We start from the raw sequence: 23,470 nt of genomic DNA, 5'->3' as shown, positions 1-23,470 counted from the left end.
ACGTTCTGCAACTACCATCAGGACAATTGGGTAGACCTTTTGCCGTTCGCCGAATTCTCACACAACACACGGAAACACTCGGCCACCGGGAGATCCCCTTTCGAAGTGCTATACGGTTTCAACCCCCCCTATTCAGCTGACACGGCGCTGGAGACAAAAGTACCTGCGGTAGCTGAACGCATTAGGACGATCACAGAAGTTCAGGAAGAAGCCGCTGCTAGCTTACAAATAGCCAGCAATTACGCCAAAGACCGGGATCTTCACAGGAAACTTCCCCAATGGGAGGAAGGAGACCAAGTATGGTTAGAAGGAACCCATATCCGGACAACCCATCCTAAATTCAAGCTCGCCCCTAGGCGATATGGCCCCTTCAAGATACTGGAAAAAGTAGGAACCCTGGCGTACAAGCTCCAAATTCCTCCGCAGTGGAAAATCCACCCGGTGTTCCACGCCGCCGTGCTCACCAAATATAGAGAAACCGAAGCCCACGGAGAAAACTTCGCGCGACCAATACCGGAGGTATTGAACGATGAAGAACATTACGAAGTAGAAATGATCGTGGACTCAAAACGGCAAGGACGGGGAACCAAATACTTGGTCAAATGGATGGGATATCCCGAAGCAGACAACACCTGGGAGCCCTACACTCTCCTAAAGGGAACAGCGGAAGAAGCCATGAAAGATTTCCATGACCAATACCCAGACAAACCCCGTCCGGGAACAGCCTGAGAGGAGGGACGAAAGATTATAAAAGGAGCGACAAGAGGACTCCAAAGAACATCTTCTCACCTTCTTTCCCTCTCAAACACCTTCCCCCATTCGAATGCTCCTCCACGACGACCACGATGCTTCGTCTCCATCCAGAAACTCCTCCCCCGATGTCGTCCTTATGGTCGCCAATCCAGATGTCGAACGAGTGGAAAGAGGAACAAGTCCTCACCGACCAGATGCTGGACGAATTGATAGAGGAACAAGTCCTCAACAACCAGGATCTACCGGGGTCCTCCTCACCCCTCATACCAACAACTTCTCCGACGACGACGCCGAAGACTATGCCAAGTTCAAGGAAAGGGAAAGAACCCGAAGACCCTCACCGGAGAGGGCCTCACGAGATGCACCACGGCATGAAAGTTCTGATGACCGAAACCAGTCGAGCCCTGGCCCATTACCAGTGGGAGTTCCACCTCCTAGTGAAGGCACGCGTCCTAGTGGAGTTGCAGGTCCCTCGGGATTTCGAGCAAGAACGGCAGCTCAACTCCCAGGCCATGGAGAAGCTGAACCAATACCAGTTCTATCAGAAACTGCACCTCCGCCAGTACCAACTAGTGGACCGATTCCCAGCTCCATGGGAGGACCTACCCCTCGTACAGATCCTCACACCGGAGAACTGGAGCGACACGCGGACGCGCTCCTCCAGCGGAACACCATCTCCGCGGTAATACAAATGGCCACAGCCATGGCCCTCCAAAGACTCGCTAACTTCTCGGCAGGACAACCCGGGAATGAACATAGCGACGTACCTCGACGACTGGCTAGTGCCAGTCTCCAGATCAGGACGCTTGCCCTCCAAACCGACCCAGACACAGCCTCCTGGTACGCCCATAATGACGGGCGACCCCGAGCCCTCCTCATCCACCCTGACGAGTTCTCCCAATATGTCAACCGAGAGCTCCTTCCCGCTCTCCTCTTCGGAGGAGAACTGGGAAACGTCCAACCAAGCAGAACCGACCCTTTCCGAGTCGTTACTTGGAACGTACCACGTCCCGGAGAACATCCCACGCCTGTATCAAATCCAAGAAGGGTTCCGCGTACGATCGTGGAGCGCCCTCCACCGAGACAACGAGAGGTTCCTACAACGCATAGCCATACCGCGACTCCCCCCTCTCACCGGATACGAGGTTTTCCCTTATCCCAAGGAAATACCGACGAGGAGGAACCGCCCGTCTATCGAAGAAATGAGGGAAGGCGGAGTCGGGGAAACCAGGCAACCCTCGGACGCGGAACAACTGCTGGCCGGAGTATTCGACACCGGCCTGGATCGCCTCCTCCTAGTGCTCGATTTCGTACGAACGAAAGAGAGGATAACCGAAGTAGCCGCAGAACTCGCCGCGCTGATTCGGAGGCTCGAAGAAATAGCTCTTGGACTAGATCCGAGCTCGATGCATGGGATGCTCTAGACGATCCAGGAAATTACGACGACGCCGACCCCTACTACCGACCTGACGAAGGGGGCGGGGATTATCAAGGACCCTTTGATTATTAAACGGACTAACAACAGGGCATAGGGAGAAGAAAGGGGGTAAGGAAGTTGAGGAACTCCTTCCCCTGAGGCCACAAAAATTACATCCGAAACGATGTAAAACTACAATCGTCCGCAACGACGTAAAACTAGGATCGTCCCTCAAGACGTTAAACTGTACGACCTCGTCCGAAAGAGACGTTAAACTACCGCGCGTCCGGAATGACGTCTAAACTATCGGACCTGCATGTCTTAAAACTGTGAAAAGATAAGAAGGCAGGGGAAGTACCTGACCATTCTAGTCCTAGGTTCAAATGATGGTACGAATCAAGGACAACAGCGGGCATAATTCCACGTACGACCTACGGCGGAATCCTTTCACATCCTCGCTGTCAAGGAGTTAATCTGACAGATGCATCGAGCGTCCCATTTGGATCCTCAGTTTTACAGGGTTTTTTCCGCATTAGGGAACCCTCTACATGACATATACTCTACTCGTAGGTGTCGACAAGCAGGCCCTTCGCCTTGGTACAGCGAAGTGCCCATACATAACCGGTTGCAAGTCCGAGTCAAGAAATTATGATGCATAACTCGTATCGTGAACCCTCACAGTCAAGGTCTGACTGGTGTTTTGGGACGTCCCACTTTGGATCTCCCGTTTTACAGGATCGTTTCCGCATTAGGGGATCCTACAGCTGGCGCATGAGATGATGTAGAGAGCGGGCCGCCTCTACCTCACAAGTCTTCCTAATGATGCGAGGCCACAAATTACATCCGGAACGATGTAAAACTACCAAAGGCTTGGTCCGCAATGACTATAAACTACTAGGGTCCGCAATGACGTTAAACTAGTCTTCGTCCGAAACGACGGAAAACTATCCTTCGTCCGAGATGACGTTAAACTACCATTGACCAAAGGAGCGTGGTTGCATTCTGGCGAAGCGCGGAAGGACTCGCGTCACAGAACCCTGCCTATAAAAGGTCGAAGCGCTTCCGATATTCACTCGCTTTTCGGTAAAAAGAATATCGGGTCGTCTTGGTTCAAATCCAAGCGAGGGGTCTGGGGACATGGAAGAGCAAGCATCTCTTCATGGAGCGCTCAGTCTAGTCCTGGAGTCGAAGTACAAGAAATTCCGCTCCAAGACCTAGTCAGGAGGCAACTAGGACACGTGCCTCGAGTCGAAGATCTAGTGGGAAGGGACTAGGTCACACGACTCTCGTCTGGCCCACATAGCGGAAGAACGACAAGAGCGGGCCACTCATCCGAAGTCTACTCCGCCAATCGTCCGCGACGACGTAAAACTAGGTCTCGTCCGGGATGACGATAAACTAAGTATTGTTTTTCCACAATATTTGTGGCGAAACAACGTCCGCGATGACGTTAAACTATTGTCCCTTTTCCACATAGGGATTGTTCGAGGCCAATGGCATCGACGTCCGCAACGACGGTAAACTACGGGCATCCGCAACGATGTAAAACTACCGTCCCTTCAAGTATAGGGATTGTGCGTGGCGATCTTGACAAGATACCGCGCGTCCGCGACGACGTTAAACTAGTGCCCCTGGACCTAGGGGTTGTCATTGACGTCCAATCCCCTGGCCGCCAATGCGTCCGCAACGACGGAAAACTATTTGCTCCTTACCGAATAGGAGTTGTGGATTGACCACCATGGTGTCAATCGGTCCGCAATGACACTAAACTACGTGCTCCTTACCGCATAGGAGTTGTGATTCATCACTCTGGTGCTGAATCGTCCGCAACGACGTTAAACTATTCGTCCCTTCTAGTACAGGGATCATCGGTCGACATCATTCTTGACGAGAATGTGTCGACAACGTCCGAGATGACGTTAAACTACCCTCATCCTCGGAGGAAAAGCCTATCGTGACTCGAGGGACACAGTCAGACGATAGTCCGCCTATCGCACGGCGTTAAACTGCAAGGCCGCCTAAGGCACGGCGTTAAACTGCAAGCCCGCCTACCTCACGGCGTTAAACTGAGCGGTCTCATAACCTTGAGGCGTTACAAGTTATCCGGTTTGATATAGTATAAACCGTCCATCATGCCTCAGTGAAATCTGGAGCGGGTAAAGTCTGGTCTATGGCCCTATGCACACAACCGATGGAAATTCCGGCGTGCAGAAACATCTTTCCCCACAGGTATTCCATGTTGATGATGAAGGACGTCCGCAAAGACGTTAAACTACGGATCGTCCGAAACGACGATAAACTACGGACCGTCCCGCATGACGTTTTAAACTGCCAGTCGTGGATATATCTCGCAACCCGACAAATATATCAGCTGTGGTCTTAATGTCCATTCGAGCAAGCGAACGGGCCGATCTGGAGAAGGAGTCAGACTCCTCCTTGCTCCTCACGGCACCCTTCGAGTCTAATTCTCTTCACATCCTTGCCTCAAACCCAATACGCATAGTGAATCAAACAAACTCTGGACGTCGAACTAACTCACCGGAGATGAGCCCACCGTATGGGGGCGATACTGCTTGGGATTTATGGCTGCAACCTCACCGGAGATGAGCTCACCGTATGGGAGCAATACTGCTTGGGACGTTAAGATGGTAGTCTGGGGAAGTAGGCCTAAGCCTTTGTAAAGCGATCAACCTACTTGCCCGTGGACGCCATCCTCTGAACGCCAAGAGGAACAACACAAATCACGAGGATAACGACTATCCTGGAAACACTGAGGTTTGGCCCTCGGAGAAGGAAGAAGAAGAACCTGATGACACGAAATGGAACCCACATGCTAGAGTTTCTACACATCCACACACCACTCGCATTCATACGCCTTTCTTGATGCTATTCCAGAAGCGGGCTGGAAGTAAGACCGCGATGAGGTTTACCCGCGGCAAAATCAATCCCACGGGTGAAGGAAGAACACCCTAGAGAGCGGAGGCCTGGATACCCTCACGACTCGACAAACAAACAGCTCAACGGAGATGGAAAACTCCTAGAGGATCAAACGACGTAAGTCGGTCTTCCTCCCAGAAAACGAAGTCATGTCTCGGAAGTCGCATCCGGAGACCATCGTTGGATCAAGAAAGCAAATCGTATATGGAGTGGCGATGAAGCGCACAGCGCTGTCCTACCAGGCGAATAGGACGTAGAAAGGGGGTATTGTTATGATCACGTTCTATCGGGCCTACACGGCGGTCTATACCGATACGATCATCACAAATATCACGCGGCCTCACAGGTTGAGGCGTACGCCAAGGTACAGATATTAACCTTGGTCATCCACTCCCAACGGATCACCTTATCGTTGGTCGAGTATCACGGGCCTATTGTATTAGCGGGCATGGAACGCCGCCTTATAAATTACTCACACACAGGGCATGAACCTCCTAGTCTCTCCTGGCCGGAAGGAGACCAACGGAGAAGCACAAGAGTAGTCGTATTGAGAGAGACGACTTAGAGAATACCTACAGATACATATTCGGTATTCTCACGTCCTACTTCCTAAAGTAGTATAAAAGGCCCATAGAATAGGCTGAGGATCTTCAGTCTATTCTCTTCGTTCTCCTGTATCTCCACATACAGGAACCTTCGTTCCCCTGTATCTTCACATACAGGGATCTTCTCTTCATTGCTATATCGCAATACACTTCTGGCTCCTGTGCTACACGTACAGTCGAGACCACCATTCCACACATCCTCCACGAGTGACCTAGGGAAGAACCTCCTACTCTTGGGGTTACCGACGAGCAGTCGTAACAGTAAACAAACAACTCCAAAATCAAAATATTTGGTTGGTTGGTTGGTAGGTTGGTTGGTTAGTTGGTTGGTTGGTAGGTCGGTAGGTCAGTAGGTTGGTAGGTTGGTAGGTTGGTAGGTTGGTTGGTCAGTTGGTTGGTTAGTCGGTATTTGATCAGGATTTGATCGGAATGCAAAGGGAAGGGAATGGGTGCAAGGCCACACTGGACACTGGCAGAGGATGACAAACTAGATAAGAGGGAAAGAGCAAGATGACGAGGGCTCTGACGGAGGGCTGCGATCAAACGCAACAACACAAACAAAAGGGCAAAATGCGAACAAGGATCGGAAGGCAATGGCTCAAAGTCTCATAGACACAAGCGCACAAATGGAATCTGAACAAAGGGGGAGCCAAAGCTGATGTGTTGCAAGGCCATAGGTACCCTTTATAGTGAGTTCAAACAGATACAAGATAGGGAGATCAGCAGAGGCATAGAGCAATCGGAAATGCGTGCCAAGAGTGATCAAAGGTAAAGAAGATAAGGGAGTGATGTTGCAAACACTATAAGATAAGAAGCAATAACTCTAAAGTCTAAATAAGTGGAGAGATTGCCAAGGTAAGTGCACATGGACCTGGAGATAAGAACCACATGCCACATGGGTAAACCATTTAGAAACTTGGGAGCTCTGAAGATAATGAAGGATAGGCCAACAAAAGGCATAAGGACAATAAGCAATAGAAAGACAGATCCATTCTGAGTCAAAAAAGTGTTCGGCCACCTCCGATTCAGGACACCAAAGCCGACCAAATGTGCTGACCATGTGAAGTGTACCAAACCAATTGGCAATCGGCCGCGACAGTCTGTGGAAAGCCCCTACTGCTAAGAGTGATGATAGATGGATAGGATGACAGTGAACAGCTCCGAATGACTGTGCGGAGGTCTAAATAGAAAGTCGGCACCTGACAAATGGCTGAGATTGCCAAACGGATCGGGATCGGTCAGTCCTAAGTGTGCCAAATAGTCAAAGAATACTGAAAAGCTGCGAAAAGTGGGGTATTGGTGCCTAGAGCATACCCATGCTCATCAGCGTGAAGTATGCTCATGGATTTCTCTTAAAAAAGATAATAGTTGATAAGTACTCTAACCAATTTATCTTAATTGCTACCAATGCCAACATCTCCAAAAAGAAGCAGGTTCTATACTTCCAATGTGGCCTAGACTCACATATTATAGGCAAAATCTATAACAAGGAAGTCCAGCCTGAGGACAATATCCAAAGTTGGATCAATATGGCTTGCAGAATAAATGGGCAACTTAGAGTGCAAAGTGCTCAAAAGGCCATCCTTGCAAACTCCACCTCTTTTTGAAGTGATTTTCTAAACCACTTTTGTCTCTAATCTATACTCTATTATAACTCCACAAATGCCCCTCACAGAATCAACAACCAAGTCATGGACATGGATATTAACACTATGTGAAAGCGCAACACTATTAGCCAGAAATAAAAATATGAGGGCAAGCTGACTCCCTCTTATTTTAACTGCAGAAAACTAGGGCATTATAGCGCTGACTGTCAACTTCCATACAAAGGTGTTTGACTAGCTCAAGGAAGCTCAAAGAAATTTGTGGGAAAGACAAAGAGAAGAAACTATGCAGTTGATATTGAAGATGAAAATGATACAGGACCCACTCTAGGAAACCAAGTGGAGGTACATCAAGGAATGGAGGCGAGGGACACTCATTGTGATAACTAATGAGTACCACAACCTGGTCATTTAATAGGATGTCTGGACCTTCCTCATCTTGACTACCCTCACTAAACTATCAGTGATGTATTGTATTGTTTGATGGATGATAAGAGGATAGAGGTGTCAGTCATACTGCTCAAGTCAGAGCAGTCCTTAATAAATTAAAGGAAGAAGAGTAGATGGATATCATAATAGGATTTGTGGAGCATTTTGCCTAATCTCTCCCTTACCAGCAAAGGCAAGAGGTCAAACAAAACCTGAGTTTGAATCAAAGAAATACATTTATATCAGAGGAATGACCAGTTGCATCATCATTCTTATTCATCTGAATATACAGATTTCAAACTAGACTCATTATACTAGTGCAAAAGCAACCATTGACTCAGCATGCAAAAGAATCATAGTAAACAAAGTATGGGTCAAGAAGCACAAATTCCCCACATACTCACTCAATCACCCTATTTGCATCCACAACATCAATGACACTATTAACAAAGCAGGTCTCATCTAATTAGCACTGGATGTGAACCTTAAAATTTAGGACATTTATGGATGAAAATATACCAAATGTATTCAAATATTCATTTGCAATCTAGGGAAAGATAACACTATCCTAGGAACAGATTGGCTGAAATACCATGATCCCTCTATTGAGTGGAGGTAACATAAAGTGCACTTTGATCAGTGTTCCCAGAATTGCTAGTAACCATATGGGTTTACCAAGGCAAGGGAAGAATCACCAAAAAATGGTTAGTTAACAGTTGGTAGGGAACCACAATATAAACCATAGATTAACAAGCGCAAAGAATAATACAATGAACACCTCTGAAAAATATTAGAGGATATAAGTCTTTATAACCATAGTGGAATGTTTGGTGTCTGACTAATAGCCTACCTTAGAAGGAAGTGGCTCATACAGAACATAAAGAAATATGTAGAGGAAAAAAACAATATGCTTAAACAAACCTCAAGCTATCTCCTTCACCAAATGCATAAGAAAAATCTCTCACAACTGTTTCCTCTAGTCACTACAGAGAAACCTGGTATCTGGAAGTTATCCCCAGAACCATCAGGATTCACCAGCTTTGACCAAGACCTAGAAGAAGAAATTGTCATCACTAACCTAAAAGAAAAGTGTCATGAACGGCTGTTCGAGACGAGGAGATCCTAGGCCACAAACAATACTAAAGAGTTTTAGAAGGAATTGAGGGACTGATCAGACTAATGCCTTGGAATCAGAGGAGACTGTGTGAACAGCAGTCCTTAGATTGGACAGAAGTGGATAGCCTAAGGCTTCCACCCTGTGCTGCAGTATCTATAAATATGTACAAACAGGAGCACGGACCAAGTATCAATGGAGCGGGAACACGAGGTATGGTCGGGAGAAAGGTCCTACGAGTCCTTATCAAGAAGGTGAGAAAAGTAGGTAAACATAAGCAAGGCGTTTCGTAACATTACCTCCCCCTCTAGGCCGACAGTGCCAGAGATGGTAAGTAATAGTCCAGGAAAAACATAAGCAATGCGTGTAAGCTGAGTCATACAAAATAATACTTAGGGCACAGATTCTCGCTGCCCACAGTCGAGTCATGATGCGATAGCTCTTGAGTACGGACGTCATGATACCCCACCTTGTTACCAACCATGCGGGGACTGCGTTCTAGAGCCGAGTCCCTCGTCTCATCATGGCAGTGGGTACTGGCCCAACGGATTCGAACTGTCGTTTGCCCCGGCAGTTTTACGTTGTACCGGACGTCATCATCTCGTTCTTCAAGCACCTCGAGGGCGGAGGACGATGGGCTGGGTGTCGGACTCGCTGGAGTCATACTCGACGAAGGGGAGGGGAGGTCGAGTTTGGGTAGAGGAGCGAATTACTCCCAGTTGCGCGGGTATGACATGGTAATGGGGTGAAATCTGCGCGAATTTATAAATATCCCTTCCCCTGCCGCGTTCCATGGGATAAGCCCCCGGCATTGGGCGAAGCGGTGATGAGCATGCACCCGCGCTAGGGTCCGAGGGAGGTATTCGTGAAGCTTTGGGGAGATACCGAACAGCGCTCGACAAGTACCGAAGACGCCGACTATTACCGAACACAGTCGGTCCCTACCCAACCGACGACAAGCCACCGAAGGACGTTCGGCAGCACTTGGGTCAGTTCGCCCACACTTCACGTACTTACCATGACCGCATAGGAGTGTTACGATAAGTGTTTACGAGATCGGAGCCAGTATTCCGTATCGGCCGATGTCCTCCGTGAGTCGGTCGGTCCTTATCGTTTATCTTCCCGACTTCCGCATGGTCGGTCAAACGCGATCTTGCACCATTGCTTGGCCACCCTGGTCGTACGATACCTCTTCTTTATTTTTCATTGGCTCTCCAACGCCTGTTCCTGCTACCTACGCTCGGGAGACGGATCCCGAACGTTCGGGATTTCGACATCACTGATTACCTTTTACCTTATCACCTTCGGAACCCATATGGACATCTCACCTACCTCCTTATCTTCTCTGATCGCTGGGGCTTGGCGCCCATTCGACATCTACTCTCATTTCTTGTTTAATATTTTACTTAGGGGCTCTGTTTACTATAAAAACCTACATACAACTCTGGAATAAACCAGCTTTCGCACCCCACAGTTCAGAGCTCATTCGCACTCGTCTCAACCATCGAAATCGTCTTCGTCGACTTCCGAAAAACTTGTCATCCTCGTCGTTCGGCCTCATTCGCGTTCGTACTCGTCTCTTCGCTCGTACCCCCCCGTCCTCCCTCGTATATTGTCAGAGTCCCGTGTGGCTCTTGAAGCACGTAGTTGTCGGTCGCGACACTACCTTCTCATTACCGACCGCATCGCCGACACGACCGACCGAACGTTCGGTCGGTGTTCGGCGCAGTCCCGAAACCGTTCGGGCGCTATAATCTCACACTCCCCGATTGCTTCTCAGTACGCCTTCAATTTCTAAAGTCATCACTTACAATTCCTTGTGTATCAGATACTAGCTCCAGCACCCCTGCCTTAGAGGTTGTTTTAGTGTTGTGCTCGGCACTTAGAGCCACCTCTAGCGTAACATTTTGGAGCCCACCGCGAGGGGTTAGTATTCAAAATTACCTCAAGGAATCTACGTCGCTCGTCCCGACCAACAGCGGAGCGCGAAGAACGACAAACAGTTATCGATAGCTTCAATACTCAGGAAACATCTGCCGACCGAAGTTTGTTCGGAGACGCCGATATAGTCCCAGAACACTTATCCCACCATCACTACCTTGATCTCGAATCCTCGCCATCGCTCTCACCACCACCCGACTCCACTTTCTTCTTAACCCCACCTTCGTCGCCGAACCGATCGTTACTCCCACCGATTTCCCCTATCCTCGACCTTGCACTCTTAGAACAATCACCCCCGTCTCCTATCCCATCTCTCCACGACTCCATCTCTCCGTTAATCCCACGCAGCCCCGTCTTCTGGACGCCGACCATCCGACCGACTTCACTAGAACGCTCCTTCGAACCAGCGACTCCATCCCCGATCACCTTAGAAAACAATACCTTCTCCCCCACCTTTGACTTTCTCACTATGGCGACCCCATCCATGCCCGCTCGTGGAGATCGAACGGCCCCGACCTTTGACCCCCATCAACCCCGCGAATTGAGACGATATTTCTCCGATCTGGACTTCCACTTCGTTCGGTCTGCGGTAGTGGACGAACAAGAAAGAAAGAAACACGCTTGCCGATTCCTAGATGTCGACACCTGTGAGCTTTGGGAATCGCTCACCACTTTCACCGACGCCACGAAGACCTTCAAGGAGTTCTGCGAAGAGGTCTACAGGCTATACCCCGGATCGGAGGAAGAACGCAAATGGTCGGTATCGGATATGGACAAGCTAGTCGGCGAAACGAGCAGGGTCGGCATCTTGTCTCTCAGCGAACTCGGCGACTATCATCGGCGATTCCTGGCGATCACGGTATTCCTCCTCAGCAAGGCACGGATCTCGGTCGCCGAACAAGGACGCGCCTTCGCTAGAGGATTCCAACCGGAGCTATGGGCAAGAATCTCTCAACGTCTACAACTCAAGTTCCCCGATCATTTCCCAGACGACCCATACAACCTCCAAGACATCCACGACGCGGCCCGATTCGTCTTGCACGGCACCACGTCCGCCTACAGCACGATCCCTACCGACATCTCTCGAGCAGCCCCCGCCGCGCCGCCCACCAACGCGATCAAGGCCGAAGACCTGGCGACCATGTTCGAACGGCTCACCGACACCTTTGTCAAGGCCATCACAGCTCAGGGGACGACCAGGCCAGCCGATCGACCATCCCGACAGCCAGGACAAGGCGGCGACAACTGCATGTTCTGCGGCAGTCCCGAACACTTCATGCGCGCCTGTCCCGAGGTCACCGAATACATTCGGATCGGCAAATGCAAGAGGAATATCGAGGGGAAGGTGGTATTGTCAAGTGGGGCATTCGTACCGAGAGAAATCACGGGTAGTAACCTGAAGGACCGAGTTGACGAATGGCATCGCAGGAATCCAGGCCAGTTGGCGACCGGACAGATGATGTTTACGGTAAACGCGGTGCCGACTCACCCAATGACGATAGCCTCCCGTCACGATTCACCCTCATTGCTGGATGTCACCCCGACTTACCAACTCACCGACGTCCAGCGAATCGCGAGCCTCGAACGCGAACTATTCGCGCTCCGAACGCGGGGCGCAAGGGCACGCGAAATGGCGCAGGCAGGACGTTCGGCACCTACCCCTTCACCGGCCCCCGAACGACGAGCGAGGACCGAAACTCCCGAACCCGAACCCCGACCGACCACCCCGACTCAGCGACCGCCCCCGGTACCAGCCAAGGACGATGCTCCGATCCACCCATATGCCAAAGCCCAGGACGCCACCTATGCACCGCCACACGACCGCAACATGGGAGCCCCGGCGAAGATACCATCGGCAAAGAAGGACGCTCCGGCCTACAAAACCACGGCGCCGATCTACGACGAGAAGGTAGCAGCTGAGGTCTACAACAGGGCAATGGCCACTCAGGTGACGCTTACCCAGCGCGAACTACTCTCTCTCTCCGCCGAAGTCCGTTCACAGGTCAGGGAAGCCACGTCGGCACGCCGATCGCCTGCCAGAGACGCCAGCAATGTTCGGACCTTCTACCAAGATGCCGATCTACCCTATGCCATCGACGACCTCGAACCACCGACTCGACCGACCGTCTCCTCCTTCGTCAATGTCCTGCACCAACCGGAAACACCCCCGCCGGGCGCGATCATCATCCCCGACATGTACGAAACGTACCTGAAGAATCTACAGCCCGGTCAGGTTCCTCAGCCATTGATAGTTGCTAAAGAATCGTCTGCCCTAAGGTCTATTGTTCCCCTCGTCGATCATCAGCAGGAAGTCGAATGCGTCATCGACCCGGGTTCACAAGTCATTGCCATGTCGGAAGGCATTTGCAACGAACTGGCGCTCATCTACGACCCCGAAATCGTCCTCAATATGCAGTCGGCGAACGGCGAAATCGACCGATCCTTGGGCCTGGCACGCAACGTGCCATTCCTCATCGGCGACATCACCCTGTACCTCCAAGTCCACATCATTCGGAACCCCGCCTATGACGTTCTCCTCGGTCGGCCATTCGACATCCTCACCGAAAGTATCGTCAAAAATTATTCAAACGAAGACCAGACGATCACCATCAGCGACCCGAACACGGGACGACGAGCCACCATTCCGACGATCAGACGAGGACCCCCTCGAGTCCTTCACCGAAGACAAGCGGGTTTTCGCGACTCGATGAATTGATCCGAGATCAAGGAGAAGTTGCACTGATCATTTCCACCGATCATGATACCCCCAATTTCCCACTTATCGAAGCGTCCTCAGATTTCCATTCTCCATTTCCCTCTCGTCGCGATCTCTGTCTCAAGTACATTATGGCCTCCGATTTGGGGCCCGAAAATCATCTCAAAAACAATCTCGATTCCGATATGTTGTCCTTATTCTCCTCATTCGTTCCCGGTTCTCTCCATTCCACTAATATCGCCGACCCGGTCGCCATTTTCGCCGCCAAGCGCAAGTACAAACCGGTCGCACAGAAAACACGACCAGTCTTGGCCGACCTCCCCGAACAGTTCCGAATCGTTCGGAACATCCTCGGTGACCCTCTCGCTGCCCTTCCGACGCTGACACCGAACCCCCCACCCTTCACGCCGACCGGCAGATACACAGCCGAACGACGCGACCTCATCGACAAAGTCCACTCGGACGACTTCCTTTGGCCGGCCGAACGACAGCTCATGCACCATTTCATGTGTCTACAAGAGATGGGATTTGCCTGGGACGATTCGGAACGCGGACGTTTCCGCGAGGATTTCTTTCCTCCAGTCAATATGCCGGTGGTCGAACACAAGCCCTGGGTTCAACGCAACATTCCGATTCCACCAGGCATCTACGACGAAGTGTGCCGACTTATCAAAACCAAGATCGCCGCTGGAGTCTATGAGCCGTCGAATTCGTCCTACCGATCGCGCTGGTTTACAGTCGTCAAGAAGACGAATAGCACCTCCACTGGCACCAAACTCCGAATCGTTCACAGCCTCGAACCCTTGAACGCCGTCACCATCCAGCATTCAGGTGTGCCCCCATATACCGATCAGATCGCTGAACAGTTTGCAGCTCGCGCTTGTGGCGGCATTCTGGATCTCTATGTCGGCTATGACGAACGAGGGCTCGCCGAATCATCTCGCGACTTCACCACGTTCCAGACCCCATTCGGCGCCCACCGACTCGTCACCCTGCCCATGGGATGGACAAATTCGGTCCCGATCTTCCACGACGACGTCACCCACATCCTCCAGCCAGAAATTCCAGACACCACCATTCCGTTCATCGACGATGTCCCGATTCGGGGCCCACCGACCCGATACGAACTTCCGAACGGCGGGTTCGAGACGCACCCCGACAACCCCGGCATACGACGATTTGTGTGGGAACACTTTCAAGGCCTCAATCGGGTGGTTCAGCGGATGAAGTACAGCGGAGGAACATTTTCGGGACACAAGGCGACACTCTGCGCAGCTGAAATCACGGTGGTCGGCCATCGCTGCACGTACGAAGGAAGATTACCCGACGAATCTAGGGTAGAGTCAATTATGAAGTGGGGACCTTGCAGGGATCTCTCAGATGTTCGGGCATTTTTGGGGACGATCGGTGTCGTTCGGATCTTCATTCGGAATTTTGCACACAGGGCGCATGCACTGACAATGTTAACACGCAAAGATTTTCCATTCGTGTTCGGCCCAGACCAGATAGCGGCCCAGGACGACCTCCAGTCGGCGCTTCTCGAATCGCCAGCCCTTCGGCCGATCGACTATGGGTCGGCAGCCAACGTCATCCTCGCCGTCGATACCTCACAAATCGCGGTCGGCTTCCACCTCTGTCAATGTGCGCTCGACAATCCCCGGGTTCGGTACTATGCCCGATTCGGCTCCATCACCCTTAACGACCGCGAATCGCGATTCTCCCAACCCAAGCTCGAACTCTACGGCCTCTTTCGCGCCCTCCGATCGCTCAAAATGTACCTCATCGGCGTTCGGAACCTGATAGTCGAAGTAGACGCACGCTACATCAAGGGCATGCTCACTAACCCGGATCTCGAACCCAGCGCTAGCATCAATCGGTGGATCGTCTCCATCCTCACCTTCCATTTCACACTTGTCCACGTCCCCGGCACCTCTCACGGCCCCGATGGACTCTCCCGACGACCACCACAACCCTCCGATCGACCCGAACCCGAAGACGACTTTGACGACTGGATCGACAATCTCTATGGCTTCCTCCATCAGATCAACAACACGTTCCCCACCTCCAACTCAACTTCGACCACCGCCATCTTCACCTCCTCGCTCGTAGGCGACCCCTCGACCGATACCGACTCCGACGACGAAGGCCCGACCATCGACTATTCGGATATCCCAAGATCGCAGAAAGCTTTGGAAGCCGAGGAACGCCTATGGTTGGTCCGCGACTGGCACCGAACATTGGTTCGGCCCCCTTCTCTCTCCGACTCCGAATATGCCACCTTCCTGCGATATTGCACTGAGTTCTTCATCGCAGCCGACAAGCTATGGAGAAAAGACTCGCACGGTCGACACAAGATCGTTGCAGCCCCCTCTAGTCGGATCACAATTCTCACTGCCGCCCACGACGACGTTGCTCACAAGGGATTCTACGCCACGACCGCCTTGGTCGCCGAACGCTTCTGGTGGCCGCACATGAGGCAAGACATTTCCTGGTTTGTTCGGACATGTCACCTTTGCCAGATTCGCCAGACTCGCAACGTCCTCATTCCCCCGACCGTCGCCACGCCTGCACCACTTTTCGCAAAGATGTATATGGACACTATGCATATGCCGACCGCTGGTGGTTTCAAGTATCTCGTTCAAGGCCGCTGTTCGGTATTGCACTACCCCGAATTCCGCATGCTCCGACGCGAAACAAGCTCAGCCCTCGCCGACTGGATCTTCGAGGATATCATGTGCCGATGGGGAACACTGGTAGAGATCGTCTCCGACAACGGACCAGCATTCGTCAAGGCGCTCGACCAGTTAGCGAAAAAGTACCACGTTCGGCACATCCGTATTTCGGGCTACAATTCCCGCGCCAACGGCATCGCCGAACGACCTCACTTCGACGTTCGGCAGGCTCTGTTCAAAACCGTTGATGGAGATCAGGCCAAGTGGAATCGTGCAGCTCATTTCGTATTCTGGGCTGATCGCATTACCGTTCGGCGCCGAATGGGTTGCTCGCCATACTTCGCAGCGACCGGAACCCATCCCCTTCTCCCCCTCGACATCGCCGAAGCCACCTACCTCCTGCCACCGCCGACCACAACCCTCAGCACCACCGACCTCATCGCCCGACGTGCCATAGCCTTGCAGAAACGCCGATCAGACCTCGCCCACCTTCGCAGCTCAGTAGTCGGCGCCCGTGTCCAGGCCGCCATCCGATTCGAACAACAGCATTCGGCCACCCTTCGCGACTTCAATTTCCACCGAGGCTCGCTTGTCCTGATGCGCAACACAGCCATAGAGAAGGCACTCAATCGGAAGATGCGTCCACGGTATTTAGGGCCATTGCTAGTAATTTCTAGGAATCGGGGAGGGGCGTATATTTTGGCCGAACTCGACGGATCGGTCTTTGACCGGCCAGTGGCGGCATTCCGCATTATTCCTTATTTTGCTCGCAGGTCTCTGAAGCTCGCCGACATTGAAGCCCTCCTCGACATCTCACAAGAACGCCTTCGGGCCATGGAAGAATCCCGATCGAGCAACGACGATGCCGAAGACGACGATGCCGACGAGGAGAATACTGACACCAGCTCCATCCGATCAGCAGAAGACGACGATGCGGGGTCGGCGACTTCTGACTAGACCCACCCTCCCACCCTTCGCTCTCTTTGGTCGGTGACTGGGGACAGTCATGATTTCAGTAGGGAGGAGGATGCACAGATATACCCATTCCTTATTTCACCTATTCGTCACAGACATGGACTGACACCCAAGCATTTCCACATCTCTTAGTACTTTTGCTGCCGACCGATCGCCGACCGAATAGTCGGCACTCATTTTCCCCATCACTCCTTCAAGTACCAAGCCGCATTGAAGACTTCTTCCGATTTGCGCAAAACCATAGGGTTTTATGCCTGTGATGACATACTGAGGCTTCCCCTAAGATTCCAGTTTATTGTCTTCATTTCTGCCGAACGCTTCGCTTACAAGTACATTCACACACAGTCATTTCGCCGACCGATTTCCCGAGACGACACCTCTAGTCTTCGCCGAACGTCACATTTCATCCAGGACAGTTTTTTTTTCTTTTATTTACATTCTAACTACTGTACAAGGGCCTGAATTCATTCGCTGGGTACAAAATCCCCCGACTCGGACATCGCCGAACCTTCCGACTGCGACGAATCCTCGACCATCACCATGTCCGAAGTCGCAGGACCCGAACGCGCTTCGAGGGACTCTAGCTCGGCCTGCCACATCGCGATCGAACGCGCCAGAAAGGCACGCGAACCCTCGGCAACGGCAATCCGGTACCGAATCTCAGAAGCGATGCCTTGCGCAACGGTCGGCAACAGACGGGAAGAGTTGGAAAGGGAGGGAATGACGGACGGACGGGAGCGAGGAGGATGAGAAGAGGAAGGGACAGCCTGGGTGGTCACCGGCAGGCGCTTCACCGGCTTCCTGGTCCGAGCGGCTGTACAAATCGCGATGAGCCCCTCCAAAACTTTACCGAACGACAACTTACCTTTGTTTTGCGCGATGCTGTCCCCGACCGACCGTTCGGGAACAAGCACCTCCACCCTACGTCTCTTTGTTGGGCGGGATGGCCCCTCCTCCACCGACTTTTCGATCGACTTCGCCTTACTAGCCGACTTCGCCTTCCCGGTAGACTTCCCCTTCCCCTTCGACGCCCCCTTTCCCTTGTCTTTTGATGTCCACCCAGGCTGGAAACTGCAACCCTTCCGCTCCCCGGCGCATTTGATACACGATACTTGGCCGGGCCTCAGGTAGCAACGGAACGCCCTGGTGGTGAAGTTGTCGGCGCAGCGATGACAGGCATAGTCAGCCTAGAAACGAAAGAAGATCAGTATCAGGACGAGGCGGCAAGAGGGAGGGGACGTACCAAGACATCACCAGGAAGTAGTCCAGGAGGATCCTCAAGAACCTTACCAGCGCCGTTCCGTTCCACCGGGGGACGAACCGTCGACATTCGGCCTGTGCCAGGACCTAGAGGAAGCACAACCCGCCCAGCAGTCGGCGTCTGTTGGCGCGCGAACTCGACGATAACAGCAGCGGCCGATTTCTTGCCCTTCGCATCGGTCGGGGCGGTGGACGCGACCAGATCCACGCTCATTCGGTTCATAGCGGCGGTCGCGGAGGCGAGTTCAGGATCGGCGATTGGAGACCCGGGACGAGAAAGCGAGTCGGCGACGGAAGGAGCGGGATGGGAAGAGGACACGACGGGAGCGGAAGGAGAGGGAGAGCGAAGAAAAAGGGGGAAGGGTAGGACGGACTCTGCTTCTAGGGCGGCCATTTGACGGTCCCCTTCTTCCGGATCCATCGATCCATCGAACATGGCCTCCACCAAGGCCTCCCGGCGCCGCTGACGATCATCTTCGGCAATACGCAAGGCAGCAGCAGCCCGCGCTGCCTCAGCCTCCTCAGCCTCGCGTTCGGCAATGGCGACCCGTGCCGATTCCTCCTCCAGGGCCTGTGCTTCAGCCGCTTGTCGCTGTTGCTGCGTCGCAAAGTGCGCCGCCCGTTGCGGTAGGATACGCGTTCCCCAGGCCAGCCAGTCATCGGTGGCCATGTGGTCGAGGCCATGCTCGGCCTCGGCGATCCAGTCGGCGAGTTCGGGAAGGTCTTGCCCACGCGCTGAGCGATCTAAAACAGCCTGAAAAGACGTCAGCGAGCAGCAGGGACAAGAGAAAAGAGCCGACTTACCACTCGCTTGGCGAAACCTCGCGCCCAGGCCTCGTAGTCCTCGTATTCGGCGGCACCATCCGGAAGGGAGAGCATATACTCTCCGAGTTTCGTCTTCAGGGCGGAGAGGAGGGCTGACATGTCGGAAGAGACGAAGGAATTGAGCGGTAGGCAAGCGGCGATGAGGGACTTGGTCGCTGGAGAATCAACGATCGGCACGTGACTGTGGTCACCTGACAAAGCCACGAGCCACTGCGCGCGGCAGTAATTGCGATACGCGCCACCGCGCCTTGCCGACACGCTCTCACGCCACCGTCTAGTTGGGACACGCTAGGCTTTAGCCACTTCCTCACCTAATCAGTTGCCACGCCACAGGACTTTGCCGACTCAGCCCCGGTCTCTCTTGCGCGCCGACCCGGTTCTTTCTACGACATCTCTTTGCCGATTATTCACCTGTGCCACATCCCTCCCACGCACCCACTCCTTTCCACGCCACCGCTCATAGCCGATCTTTTTCCCATGAAACTTGCCACACCGCTCCATTTTCCACGCCACAGCTATTCTTTCCACGCTATCGCTTGTTACCAACTCTTTCCCACATCCACGCCACCACATTTTCTACACCATTTTTTTCCCGCTCCGACTCATAGCCGACGACCACTGACTGAGGACAGTCAGGATTTCAGTAGGGAGGAGATGATGAGCATGCACCCGCGCTAGGGTCCGAGGGAAGTATTCGTGAAGCTTTGGGGAGATACCGAACAGCGCTCGACAAGTACCGAAGACGCCGACTATTACCGAACACGGTCGGTCCCTACCCGACCGACGACAAGCCACCGAAGGACGTTCGGCAGCACTTGGGTCAGTTCGCCCACACTTCACGTACTTACCATGACCGCATAGGAGTGTTACGATAAGTGTTTACGAGATCGGAGCCAGTATTCCGTATCGGCCGATGTCCTCCGTGAGTCGGTCGGTCCTTATCGTTTATCTTCCCGACTTCCGCATGGTCGGTCAAACGCGATCTTGCACCATTGCTTGGCCACCCTGGTCGTACGATACCTCTTCTTTATTTTTCATTGGCTCTCCAACGCCTGTTCCTGCTACCTACGCTCGGGAGACGGATCCCGAACGTTCGGGATTTCGACATCACTGATTACCTTTTACCTTATCACCTTCGGAACCCATATGGACATCTCACCTACCTCCTTATCTTCTCTGATCGCTGGGGCTTGGCGCCCATTCGACATCTACTCTCATTTCTTGTTTAATATTTTACTTAGGGGCTCTGTTTACTATAAAAACCTACATACAACTCTGGAATAAACCAGCTTTCGCACCCCACAGTTCAGAGCTCATTCGCACTCGTCTCAACCATCGAAATCGTCTTCGTCGACTTCCGAAAAACTTGTCATCCTCGTCGTTCGGCCTCATTCGCGTTCGTACTCGTCTCTTCGCTCGTACCCCCCCGTCCTCCCTCGTATATTGTCAGAGTCCCGTGTGGCTCTTGAAGCACGTAGTTGTCGGTCGCGACACTACCTTCTCATTACCGACCGCATCGCCGACACGACCGACCGAACGTTCGGTCGGTGTTCGGCGCAGTCCCGAAACCGTTCGGGCGCTATAATCTCACACTCCCCGATTGCTTCTCAGTACGCCTTCAATTTCTAAAGTCATCACTTACAATTCCTTGTGTATCAGATACTAGCTCCAGCACCCCTGCCTTAGAGGTTGTTTTAGTGTTGTGCTCGGCACTTAGAGCCACCTCTAGCGTAACAGCGGTGTTCCATTTGAGGCCGAAGACGAGGCACAAGATACCACAGCTGTGGTAGGCATATAATATTCAGTGATGGGGGTGATGTCGTCAGTGGGATGAAAAGAGTCTTGGAGATGTGGAGTTTGATTCAAACCCATAAGTCTTCTCTCGCCCGCATTGATACGGGCAATGAGCGTTCCTTCCTAAATCTGCAGAGCCCTTTGCGCGTGTCGGACAAAGCTCCTTTCCTCTTCCAAAATCTCCAACACCCTTTGTATCTCTGGTCGTGTGGGCCCTGACACAAACTCAGTGTTCGGTGTTCCTTCGATGAGTCCCATCATATAAGTGACGGGAGTCGTCAGGTATGTCTCTCTATCGGGGAATATGATCCCCTCACCCTGTGTGCGGGTAAGGGGTGGTGGAGAGGGAGAGCGGGAAGGTGAGGGTCTGTCGAAGTCCTCTGTGAGTTGTCTGATCATCTCGTCTTGTCGTTGTTTGTCCTCGTCCAGTCCTTCCAGATATTCGCTGAATCCTTCTTCTGCTTCCCGCACTGCTTGTTCTTTGTCTGTGTCCCATGGTACGGATCGTTCTTCTACTATAGACATCTCGGGAGTCGAGGGAATAGAGGGTTCAGTAGAGGGTGTTTCTTCATAAGGTCGTTCGACGAGAGTGTCTTCAGAGAAGAGGTAGATGGATTCACTGGAAGACATGTTTGCTGGGGGAGTGAATAAGCGATTGAAGGGATAAGGGAATTGTAATAATTGAATTCGGGTTTTTATACGTTTCGGACTTTGTTTGTTTGATGTTTGTGAGAGCTGCTTGTAGTGGTAAGTTATGATGTCGCGCATTGTATGCTTCTAAAAGTTCTCTGGCATTCCCTAGGTTTGCTCTTGTGACCCATTCATCCACGGAGCTCGGATATCCTTTCCAGTGTACTAGGTATTGATACCCGTGTCCTTGTTTCCTCTTATCAAGAATTTCTTCGACTTCGTATTCCTCCTGTCCGTCTATGAGGTCAGGTGGTGGTTGTTCGAAGTTGGGGCCATGTGCAGCTGTTTCTTGATAGGGTAAGATTAACGAGGCGTGGAATACGGGGTGTATTTTCCACGTTGGCAGAAGCTTTAATTTGTATGTCACCGGTCCTAGTTTGCTTTCTATTTCGAATGGTCCATGCAGTTTTGGGGCTAGTTTGTCTTTTGGGTGCGTGGTGGTGATATTTTTTCCCGATAGCCAAACTTTCTGTCCTGCTTCTAATTTGACTTCGTTTTCGGCTGTTTTTCTTTTTATTAGTTCAGCTGCAACTTCTAGGCTGGCCTTCGTTTTTTGCTGTAATTGTTCTAGCCTTTCCAACCTTTGTTCTACTCCTGGGATGTCGGATCTCGGCGTAATCGGAGGTACAAAGGTTGGATTATAGCCATACATGAGTTCAAATGGCGATTGGTGAGTTGCTGAATGTTCCCTGACGTTGTGTGTGAATTCTGCATATGACAATAATTCAGGCCAATTCATTTGTTTGTAGTTGCAGAATGCTCACAGATACTGTTCTAGCTCTTGATTGACTCTTTCCATTTCTCCATCTGTTTCTGGGTGGTAGGTGGTTGATAGTGCTGTTGTTACTCCTAGCTTTCTCTATAGTTCCTTTATGAACCTGGCCGCAAATTGTGGACCTCTATCAGATACAATCTTCCTTGGAAGTTCGTATTGTTTCCAGATGTTTTTCATATAGAGGTCAGCGGTTCCTTTGGCGTCTATGGTTTTATCACATGGGGTGTAAACAACGCCCTTGGTGCTTCTGTCTACCGTCATGTGAATGGCATTATATGGTCCTACTTGGGGAAGATCCGTGATGAAGTCCATTGTGGCTGTTTGCCAGGGTCCTTCTGGTATTTCGTTTGGAATAAGCGGGGTGCATGTGGGATACATGATGTTTTGGGTATATTGACATGTTGCGCATCCCGTTACGTATTCCTTTATGAATGTGGACATTCCTGGCCACCAGAAGTTGTCTGATACTAGGACCTAGGTCTTCCACCTTCCTAGGTGTCCAGCTGCTGGTGAATCATGGTACATTTTTGTGATTTGTCTTTTGAGTTCATCGTCTGGCGGAACGTATATTTTTCCTCTATGCCAGATAAGGCTGTCTTCATAATTCCATTCTTGTAAGCCTTTTGAGAGTGCTCTAGGTCCTGATGCTTTGATAAGCTCCATTGCTTCCATTACTTCTCTGTCTTTAGCCGTGACTTCTTTTAGCTTTTGTCTTAGCTGGCTGTCAAGCATTTCAACTGTTCATTGTCCTGTCGCGCTTTTAACAAACATTTGGGGTTGTAGTATCACCTGATCTTTGTTGTCAGATTTTACCCCCTCTTTTAGGTCTGGACGCCTGGACAGAGCATCGGGCCGGTGGGTAATACCTGGTTTGTGGACGAGGGTGAAGTCAAAGTGGGAGAGGAAGAGTGACCAACGTGCTTGGCGGCGGGAAAAAGTTCTTGCAGTAGAGAAGTATAGGAG

General features: G+C 51.8%; 3 protein-coding genes across 3 annotated transcripts; 2 read left to right on the top strand and 1 right to left on the bottom strand.

The window, feature by feature from the left end:
* Positions 1-823: 823 nt before the first annotated feature.
* On the top strand, positions 824-2,263 carry HETIRDRAFT_314179 (uncharacterized protein; the record flags this gene model as incomplete). Its single annotated transcript, XM_009545982.1, has 1 exon — positions 824-2,263. One exon carries the CDS (start codon positions 824-826, stop codon positions 2,261-2,263), a length of 1,440 nt encoding a protein of 479 aa, XP_009544277.1.
* Positions 2,264-11,164: 8,901 nt separating this feature from the next.
* HETIRDRAFT_225504 (uncharacterized protein) lies at positions 11,165-14,574 on the top strand (the record flags this gene model as incomplete). The annotated part of the gene is made up of 2 exons (XM_009545981.1): positions 11,165-13,340; positions 13,400-14,574. Coding segments are annotated over 2 exons (3,351 nt in total), but the record flags the coding sequence as incomplete, so codon positions are not given.
* Positions 14,575-17,627: 3,053 nt separating this feature from the next.
* Positions 17,628-21,672, bottom strand: HETIRDRAFT_425910 (uncharacterized protein; the record flags this gene model as incomplete). Its single annotated transcript, XM_009545980.1, has 11 exons — positions 17,628-17,977; positions 18,029-18,350; positions 18,407-19,177; positions 19,228-19,522; positions 19,684-19,763; positions 19,796-19,870; positions 19,918-20,020; positions 20,097-20,253; positions 20,408-20,456; positions 20,891-21,029; positions 21,269-21,672. 11 exons carry the CDS (start codon positions 21,670-21,672, stop codon positions 17,628-17,630), a joined length of 2,745 nt encoding a protein of 914 aa, XP_009544275.1.
* Between the last annotated feature and the right edge of the window lie 1,798 nt (positions 21,673-23,470).

Source organism: Heterobasidion irregulare (assembly GCF_000320585.1).
Source record: "Heterobasidion irregulare TC 32-1 unplaced genomic scaffold scaffold_03, whole genome shotgun sequence".
NCBI classification, from domain to species: domain Eukaryota; kingdom Fungi; phylum Basidiomycota; class Agaricomycetes; order Russulales; family Bondarzewiaceae; genus Heterobasidion; species Heterobasidion irregulare.
This window is presented reverse-complemented; position numbering and strand designations above follow the sequence as displayed.